At 43.3% G+C, this 10,547-nt stretch overlaps 1 protein-coding gene across 9 annotated transcripts in view; it reads left to right on the top strand.

The window, feature by feature from the left end:
• Window positions 1-10,547, top strand: part of LOC147027157 (ubiquitin carboxyl-terminal hydrolase 14-like) — a 165,896-nt gene that overhangs the window by 13,260 nt on the left and 142,089 nt on the right. For all 9 annotated transcript variants that reach the window (XR_015058710.1, XM_085883340.1, XM_085883344.1 and 6 more), the window contains exon 2: window positions 10,158-10,303. Coding sequence is in view for 8 of the 9 variants with exons in the window: in XM_085883340.1 (XP_085739466.1) it covers window positions 10,158-10,303 (146 nt within the window). In the remaining variant the exon portion in view is untranslated. The remainder of the gene's footprint in view (window positions 1-10,157; window positions 10,304-10,547) is intronic.

The raw sequence follows: 10,547 nt of genomic DNA, 5'->3' as shown, positions 1-10,547 counted from the left end.
TTGTCACCCACCCATCTCAACCACCAAATTGTGTCCGAATCTGTGCATAACTTTTTGAGATATGCTATTTCTCGCTCAATGGTGAGGAATCACTAAAAAGAAAAACAAATATTAATGATCGTATCCAGACCTTCATCAAAATCAATCCTATTGGTTCTTGTCAAACACCAAACCTGTCCACCTTGTTTGTCTGAATCCATGTATACCTTCTGAGATATCGTGCTATACATAGTTTTGGCCCTATCTCTCAAAGGTGACGAATCAGTTAATAATTTCTCGTAGCCGGATCTGGATCTTCACCAAAAATCGAATCAATTGGTCCTTTTCGCACACCCAACCTGTCCACCAAGTTTTGTCCAAATCCGTCCATAACCTTTTGAGATATCCTGCTTCCCGACAGACAGACATACAGACAGACAGACAAACAAAAAGACAAATGGGTGACAATATAATCTCTGTCCACCTTTTTGGCAAAGGTAAATATAGTTGCTCTTAGTTGCATCGACGGCTGCCATTTATGCAGAGCTTGATAATAAACAAACTATGGTCGACTTCATTTATGCAATCGTGTACGCTCTCTCATCTGGTTCTACTGCAGGAAAAAAAAAATCAGATTACTCCAGAACTTTTGAAACTCTGACTAGTTGTAGCTGAGCTGTACAAGCACCTGAATGCTTGCTGGCAAGAGGCTGTGTGTAACAAGACCTCAAAGATGCCTGCCTGCATCCTCCTTTGGTATACAACATAAAGGGAACTGCTGTGATTGCAGCACATGTTGGGAAATCTCAATTTTGCTGGGAAAGCTGTGGTCCATGTTCTTCTGAACTGTCTCATTATGAACACAGATCACCATTCTACAAATGGACAGACAACAATAATAAATAAAAATCGAATCCATATGGCTTCATCCTTCTTCAGTTGTTTTTTTTTTTCTTTTTTCTTATTCTGCCATCAATTAAGGCAGTAATCTAGGCCCAGTTCGATTCCTGATCTTCGTAAATGATCTCAATGACTCTGGAAAATCCTCTTTATCTATTTGCTGATGACTCCACCCTCTGCCGTGATATCCCTTATCTTTCAGACAGGCACACTGCAGCCTCTTCCCTCTCTTCAGACCTTGAAAAAAAATCACAAGTTGGTCAAACACTTGGAATATATCTTTCAATCCTGACAAATCTCACACTCACTATCTCTCTCTGAAAGGACTGTCTGGCAAACCTTCCCATTGACTTTCTCAACAATACTCTTGAGGAAGTTCAATCATTGAAACTCCTGGGTCTCAAAATCATCCATGATCTTTCTTGGGCAAACCACATCTCAAAAGTGGCCTCCAAAGCCAGCCGCCGAATGGGCATCCTCCATTAAACAAAGTCCTTCCTTGACACACCTGAACTCCAATTCACAGATCATGCTTTAATCCAAAGCTTGATAGAGTACTGCCACCCCCCTCTCCCCCCACCTTCCCCTTTGGGCTGGCTACCCTCCCTCATATCTTACTCAGCTTGATGCCGTGGAAACCAAAGCCTTTAATTATTGGAATCTAAGGTGATGAAGTTGAGTCTATGGGCCTATCACTTTGCCATCATACACAGGTGGGTGGTCTCCCTGTCTTGCTCCACCTCCTTTCTGGTCTTGCACCATCTGCTCTTTCCGTGCTTTGCTCCCATCCTTCCCCCAAGGTTTCTGCAGGGCACACATGGTCCACCATCTTTGGCCTTTGGCGTGAACCTTCCTTCTGATGAAGCTACCTAAATCAAGGCTCACTGCTCACCTGCACTGTTCTGTTCTTGTGTATGGCAGCTTGGCTGCCGGGTAGCTATCATTTTTTAGAAGTGTGGCTGTGCCGCTATTGATGTTCCCCTCTACCAGTACACTGCTACTCATTTTCAGACCTCGGAAGGATGACAGGCTGAGTTGACCCAACCTGGTGTTAATTCACCAGCCAACGGGACTCAAACTCAGGACCCTAAGATCCTAAGCCAGCCACCATAATCACTCAGCCAACACCAGGCTTACATCGACACTCATTAGTCCTCTTTTTTATTTTTTTCTTGCGTTATGATCTGTTCATTGTACTCATACCTGCTTTTGCACGAGCCTCGACTAAGAAGGATGGGAGGAAGAGAGAGGAGGGAGAGAGGGGGTAGGGTAGGGTGAGGGGAGGGAGGATGGAGGGAGACCAAGGAGGAGGAAGGGAGACTGAGGAGGAGTAGCGGGGAAGTGAGGAGGGTGGGGGAGCGAGGACAGAGGGGAAGTGAGGAGGGAGTGGGAGGGAGATCAAAGCGGAGTGGGAGGGAGATCAAAGCGGAGTGGAGGAATAAGGGGGGAGGAGGGGTGGAGGAGTGAGGAAGGAGGAGGGAGTGAGGAAGGAGGAGGGAGTGAGGAGGGGTGAGAGAAGGGAAGGCAGCTTGAAGGGAGGGGAACGAAGTGTGAGTGGAGGGTGAGGAAGGCAGCATGAGGGGAGGGCAAGGGAAGGCAGTGTGAGGGGAGGGTCCATCCAGATATAACTACTGTCTGGACACATCCGGAGATAGCCACTGTCCAGACACGAATGGAGATAACCACCATCCAGATACATCAAGGAAAGGCAGCGTGAAGGGAGGGCTATTTAAGGCAGTATGAGGGGATAGTCTGTCTGGACATAACCATTGTCTGGACACATCCAGAGAGAAACCACCATCTGAATGACAGGTATACTAAGGGGTGTGGGGAGGGGGAGGAGTAAAAGATGGGAGGAGAGAGAGATGACTGGATGAGCGAGGAGGTATGGAGACCAAGGAGGGGCAGGGGAGAGAGGATGCAAGGGGAGTGAGGAAGGGTGGGGGAGTGAGGAAGGGTGGGGGTGCGAGGAGGGTTGGGGGAATGGAAGGCAGCATGAAGGGAGAGGAAAGAAGTGTGAGGAGGGAGGGGAAGGTCACATGAGGGGGAGGGCATGGGAAGGCAGAGTGAGGTGTGGGCAAGAGAAGGCAGAGTGAGAGGAGAGCAAAGGAAAGCAGCATGAGGGGAGGGTCTGTCCGGACATAACCATCATCTGGAAATAACCACCGTCCAGACATGAATGGAGATAACCATCATCCGGACATAACCACCATCCAGGTACATGAAGATTTAACCACCGTTTGGATATGTGTGGAGATGACCACCATCCGGATTTGTGTGGAGATAACCACCATCTGGGTATAACCACTGTCCACATATGTTCAGAGAGAGAGAGAGAGGGGTGGGAGGATGCTGCATTGTATAAGGAAGGGTGGAATGAGGGTGGGACATAGAAAGAGAGTAGGGTGGGGGTAGTAGGGGGGGTGGAGGAGTTAGCAGAGAATGTGTTATACTTTATGAACACACACACAAACACACACACACACACACACACACACACACACACGCACGCACGCACGCACGCACGCACACGCACACACACACACGCACACACACGCACGCACGCACGCACGCACACGCACGCACAATTGTTGAGTGACACGTGGAAAAGAAAATTGGTTCGAATTGAAAAACATGTGAATATGGCGAATGGCTCAGAAATCGGGTGTTATCAAATGTATTTTGCTTTGACACTCACAAAGAGAAACCATATTAGCTTTGTAAAGCACTGCACCAAGTCATATAAAATATCTAATTGTGTTAGAAACATTTGTGATGACAAAGGAAAATGTTATTGCACATATATTGTTGAGGTTATAAGTTATAACCCCCAATATGCGGGATGAAACTTTGCCACCACGGCACCCGTAACCAAGCATGCAGGCATACACACACATACCCACGGAGAGTCCCTAAATCACAGATCCAAATACACCCATATATGTACCTCCACCTTGCAGCAACTGCCTCCTATACATCCCGATCGGAACACAAACTGTACTGCCGTCCATTGTAGGGTGCTCGGCAAACGGCTTAAGCACTCCGAGTAAATGGTTGGCAAGCAATAGCTATTTCCGAATGTCTAAACTGTGTCCGACTTAGACAAATGAACACTTTTTATCTTGCCAAAACGAAGTTTCTGCAAGATATGTTAGTCAGTTTTTTATGTTTTTTTTTTTGTTTGTTTGTCTGTAATCACGTATAAAAAATTCTGCAGAGCACAGTTATCATTAGAAATTTTTGTAACTTCGCATATCAGAGGCCTATAGAGGTCCCTTTCAGTGCACAAAATTTTGAAGGTCAAGGTCAAAGGTCAAGGTCACTTTGTCGCAAATCAGGGGAGTCGACGAAACCCTTATTTTTTGAGTAATTTTGATCGGGTCGTCTTCAAACTTCATGGGAATATAGTTCATGGTCTGGCGCTCAGCTGATTAATTTTTGGTGGCGATTGGCCTTGACCTTCATGGTTAGCACCTAAGGTCAAACATATTTGACCCCAAGGTCAAATTTTCAAGTTTTAGGAACCATATCGTGTAGTACCTCAAATTTAACACCTCGATGAGTGCTTTCTAGATATGTCAAGCTTGAGACATTGTGACGTCATTTGTTGATGTTATGAGGCAAAAGCAGATTTTTCATGGTTACTCTGTAGAACGATTCTCATCGGAATCTCTCGTAGGCAGATATTCCTCAAGGAGTCGCTCCTGGTGGATCGCAGCTCTGTTTACCTCAGTGTGACCTTAAAGAAGTCACATGTGGTCACCTTTTGGCAAGATATGGGTCACCCTGCGGGTGACATTGGTTTTTTTTTATTAGTTGTCAGAACTGCTGCTAAGTTCCATTCCCGAGCTAAATTTTGTAATTTGGCTTAGTTTCCGAGATACTCAAGGTTATGGCATGTGCAGAAATGAAATAAAGCCATGAACGCTGGCATTTCAGGTTGTTTATAAGCATTGCACTGTACCCAGCGATTCATAGCTATGATGAACAGGCATTTGATAATATTAGTAAGGAAATTGAAAAAAAAAAACTTTATCGTGAAGAAATCCCTGTGGCCTTTTCCAAGTGAAGGCATGATTGAGCAGGTCAAAAAACATGGCGGCTTCAGATCACAGCAAAGTAACCCAGGATACACCTTAAAACCCCAGAGAACGAGGTTGCCGAGGATGCGCCTGATAAAGGACATAATTAAATGAAGCCGTTAATTATCTTCAAAAGGGGTGTTTTAATTAACTCAAACTCCAAATTTTCATTCATGCACTTCCTGGGAGTTCCCTTAGTATGCTTCCGAAGTTTCAGGCTGCAAGGTTTCATGGTTTTGGAGTTATGGAGGAAACGCACACACGGAAACGCTCAGTGACGATCCTGAAGAGAGCCCTTGGCACAAAACTTTAAAAACAGAAAACTTCACAGTTTGGTCCATGAATCGTGACCCCTTACTGAAATGAAGGTGGATACTTTGAGCCCACCCTGGGAGGACTCCATTCCACATTCTGAAACCCGCATATGAAGATACACATCAACCACACACACACACACACACACACACACACACACACACACACACACACACACACACACACACACACACACACACACACACACACACACACACACACACACACACACACACACACACACACACACACACACACGCACACACACACACACACACACACACACACACACTGACATTTATTAGTATCGATAAGTAAACCTTAAAAAGGTAAGAAAATGTCTTCCATCTATCCGCTTTGCACACCTACCGCCGTCTCAAGTTTGATTCATTTGGGTGACCTTGGGGAACAGTATAGTTGATGATTAAACTGAACACAGTGATAAGAAACCATTTCAGAAATCCATGGAGGCAATCATAAGACCTCCGTCGCAGAAGCAAACCCGTTGAGAGCACGCTGAAAAACACTGCCATACGTCGTTGTACGCTGGCTTTAAACGTTGTACTTTTTGGTTGTCCTCAAATTTTTTCATGCTTGAAATTTCACGACGTATGCCGGCGTATGACTCACACGTTCCGCTACGCTGGCCACAAGTTGTATGCACGGTCTGCGATCGTTGACAGACGTCAACACATGCTACTTGTAAGTTAATCATAAGTTGAGACACGCCGATGTAATGTTTAGCGTACCCGAAACTTATTTCTAACCTATGATTAACGTGTTGTTGGCACGTTACGCGATCGTTGCCACACATCGACAGACGTTACTTTTAAGTTACTCATAGGCTGAAAGACGTCGGTATAATGGATCGTCCTTGCGTCAGCGTCCACGGCCACGGCCAGGACACTTATTTGCAGCATTCTTCAAACTTTTCTTGGGCATGCCGAGGATGTTCACACTTCGATGTCGAGCTTGGCTATGATTCCAATTGTCCATCGGCAGCGTCTATTTAAAATACTCGAGTTTGAGCGTTTTAACACGTTCAGAAGAAACGATTAAAATTTCCAAACCCCAGCGTCAAAAAACAAAGGCGAGTGACAGCAATTTAAATCGTTCATTGTAAACAATGAAAATAGCTGAGTGGTACCGTTTAAAAGTCGTTGAGTGTAAAAAAAATCTAATTGTTTAGCGCAAGCGTCTACTTTCAATAGTGGAGATGCAGCCATTTAAATCGTTGAGTTTATCATTTAAATCGTTAAATCGTTAAACGCAAGGACGATCCATCATAACCCACACCCTCCCCTCACACTCACCTACTACTGCCAACATGAACAAACTACTACTAATACTAATACTAATACTAATACTGATACTGATACTGATACTGTTACTGCTGACATGGACATCGACTCAAAAAGGAACTCGAAAACACTGTTGGGTTCCCCTTTTATGAACACCATTTTTATATACCAATTCCCAAAACCGCTGGGAACACGTCTTTATATGGCAGTTGTAAGCTAGAAACACGTTAATTTATTTTTTTTGTCGACCGGAAGACGTCATTGGAATACGTCTACATACGTCGATGTGTGTTGGGACTACATAAAGAATTGGTTCAAAGCATGTCAAACATAAGTTAGAAATAAGTTTCGCGTAAAAAAGACATTACCGCGACGTGTTTCGACTTATGAGTAGCTTATAAGTAGCCTTTGTGGACGTGTGTAAGCGTCCACATATCGTGTGTAAAACTTATCCCCATCGCATGCGGAACGTGTGTCATACGCCGAGTACGTCATAAAATTTTGAACATGTTTAAAATTTCTTGACGTACTCTACTTACTACGACGTATGATAGCGTACTTTAGCGTTGTACTCACGTATACCAAACTTACTCATACCGTATTTGACGTGCCCCAACGTTTGAGACACATTTTTCTTAGGTCGGCATACGCTGGCAAGATTGCCAAGGTGTGACCGCGATGTTGTCACTTCCATTTCTACGGCAGTTATGATTCGAATCGTTGTGCGTCAGCCTTTTAATAGGCTACGTCACGACATCGTCGGCGATGCGTGCAACGTGCTATGCCTAAGTTAGACTATCGTTGGGCATCGGTTGTGTAGGCTGACAACAGGTTCAGCATTCGTTGGTATAAGTTATCTATAACACAACGAAATGTTCTGTGTCTGTTACCAATGCGTTATACATAAGACCAAGTCGTTATGAATACGTCCGAATCTTTAATAAAAAAAACATCAAAAGTTCAACGTAAGCCAGCGTTTTACATACATTTTAATACGTTGCCATCGCTGGCTAAAACGTCAAGGTGTGACCGGGCCTTAAGCCGTGTGGCCTGGGTTTGAATCCTGGCCCAGCTATAAACTCCCATCCTATACTCTGCCCTGAGCTTCTTGGTGGTGTGATCCCACTGACTTTGCAAATCAAAAAGTATAAATTATTGTTCAAAATAATCAGAAAGTATCATTTATTGGTCAGCTATAAATTCTCTTCCCATCTTGGTGTTTCACAGGCAAGGTGAGGCAGCAATGCGTGTGCCATCCGCCAGATGGGCGTTAAACTGGGTGTCTCATCTGCCAGCATTAGTTGATGGATGTTGAAGATACCACGGTGTTTTTCACAAAGAGTCGACGAGATATCACCAGCACTCCGAACAAATATAAAATTCCTGCTCTCACCGACTTTGTCGAATGTCAGGCCGGTCCAACAGTACATGAAAGTCATGTGCCAAAACTTTCCCCAGCTGACCCCATGGGATGGTAGGATGTGACCATGAAAGAGCAATATGATGGCTGCAGAGTTCCAGATTAAGGTCAATCGGTGCTCAACACATTGGACCTCAGCCTTGCCTACTGGGCAGCTCTACTGTATGCATCGTAAGTTTGGATTATGCATAATACAAGTAAAAGATATTTTTTACTCCAAAATCGATACTTTTTTGACCTCATGTATTTCAGTATTTAGCTCACCTGGAATGTAGTTCCAGGGAGCTTATGGGATGGCATGTCGTCCGTCCGTCCATCCACAAATACTTTCAACTTCTTCTCTGAAACTACACTTAGGATTTCGATGAAACTTTACTCCAATGTTCATCATCGTGTAGGTACCAAAGTTTGTTCATGGCATTAAAAAAATCTGTCCCTAAGGGGGTCTACAGGGAGTTGCCTCCCAAAATAAGTATTTGCTTTCTTCAAAGGAACTACACATGCAATTTTGATGAAACTTGACCTCAAGCTTCATCACCTGTGATGTACCAAAGTTTATTCACGGTATTTTTTAAAAATCAGGGTCAGAGGGGGTGTACGGTGGTGGGGGGTTGCCCCCCAAAGAGATATTTGCTTTCTTCTCAGAAACGACACATGCAATTCTGATGAAACTTGACTACACCCTTCATCACCCATTGTGTACCAATGTTTGTTCATGGCATTAGAAAAATCATGCCTGGTGTTGGCTTAAAGGTTCGGGTGGTGGGCTTGGGCTCCTGAGTTCAAATACTACTTGGCTGTTGAAGTAATACCAGGAGGGGTTGACTCAGCCTGTCATCCTTCAGAGGTCAGCAAAATGAGTGCCAGCATGCTGGTATCCTGTGTTGGAGTGACGACCCGTCCAGGATTGTGTCCAATAGCCAAGGAGACTGCTTAGGCAGTACCAACGCTCTGCACAGAGTATGGTCCCAATCTCCTCCTCCTCCTCCCCTTCCTGTCCAGGTCACAATGGATGGATGGATTGGAAAAATCGGGGGGGGGGGAGTTGCCCCCAAAATATCTATGTCCTTTTTTTTCCCGAACTACACAAACAATTTTGATGAAACATGACCACAACTTTCATCACCCATGATGTTCTAAAGTTTGCTCATGGCATTCAAAAAATTTGGGTCGACAAAGGGGTTGCCCCCAAAAATAGGTATTTGCTTTCTTCTCAGAAAGTACATACACAATTCCAATGAAACTTCACCACCGCCTTCATCATCCGTGATGTACTAAAGTTTGTTCACGACATTAGAAAAATCTGGGTCTAAGAGGATGTAAGTAGAGTTGCCCCCAAAAATATGTATTTGCATTTTTCTCTGAAACTACACACACAATTCTGATGAAACTTGACCACCGCCTTCATCACTCATGATGTACTAAAGTTTGTTCACGACGTAAAAAAAAAAAAAATTGGGTCCAAGTGATTCTACTTGGGGGCTGCCCCCCCCTAAATATGTATTTGCTTTCTTCTGTAAAACCACACACACAATTACGATGAAACTTGACCACAAGCTTTATCACCTGTGCGGTACCAAAGATTGTTCATGGCATGAAAAAACAATTCAATAGGTATTTACTTTCTTCTCCATTTACATATTTTGTGAATCTATGCCTACCAGTTGTTCCCTGGTTATCTTATCCAGTCACTACCAGGTGAGTGCTCAGAGGTATTGCCCCTATGTTTTTATTATGTAGTCTATCTCTATGTTTTCAGCATTAAACATTTTTAATGCTTATTCTTTGCAAGGAAAGAAACATTAAATAAAGTGATTAAATTTGAATAAGACACATTAAAAAAATTTTAATGCTTATTCTTTGCAAAGAAAGAAACATTAAATAGAGTGATTAAATTTGAATGACACATTATTATTATTATTATTATTATTATTTTTTTTTTTTTTTTTTTTTTTTTTTGTATTATGTGCAAGATGAAGTGTGTTTTATTTATGAAAAAAAAGCAAACAGATTAGCAACTTCAATTCAACTAACTATTGATATCCACAATAGTATGTAAAAAAACCAAATAAACACTGGAATGACAATTGCACAAAGCGAGACACAACAAAGGGTTGCAGTTTCAAATTTTTTTTTTTAAAATGCCATTTTCTGTTTCAGTATTCATCAAGTGGGGTCGCCAATCTTTGTCTGATCTGTTTATTGACCCTGAGCAACCCCCACTTGTCCTCAAGACCGAATTGTGCAAGCTGACAGGTGTGCAACCCGAGCGGCAGCGTCTTCTTCTGCAGGGAACGGCTCTTAAGGTAAGCTTGTGTCGATGAGTGAGCATGTCGATGAGTTAAGAAGCTTGGACCTCTTACTTCTCCCCATTTTAAAATTTTAGAGAGCTTGCAATTGAGCAATTTAAGAATTAAAATCAAAATGCATAATGCATGTAGAGAAAACCCAAAATTCCAAAAAAATAAAAAAATAAAAGTCAGTTTCTAGAACTTGTTTCCCATGGTGAAGCCAAAATACAAATGGTCAATGGTGTTTCCATGCTGGACA

This window comes from Eptatretus burgeri, chromosome 5, assembly GCF_056783735.1.
Source record: "Eptatretus burgeri isolate ZD-2024b chromosome 5, Ebu_testis_v1, whole genome shotgun sequence".
Lineage (NCBI taxonomy): Eukaryota > Metazoa > Chordata > Myxini > Myxiniformes > Myxinidae > Eptatretus > Eptatretus burgeri.
This window is presented reverse-complemented; position numbering and strand designations above follow the sequence as displayed.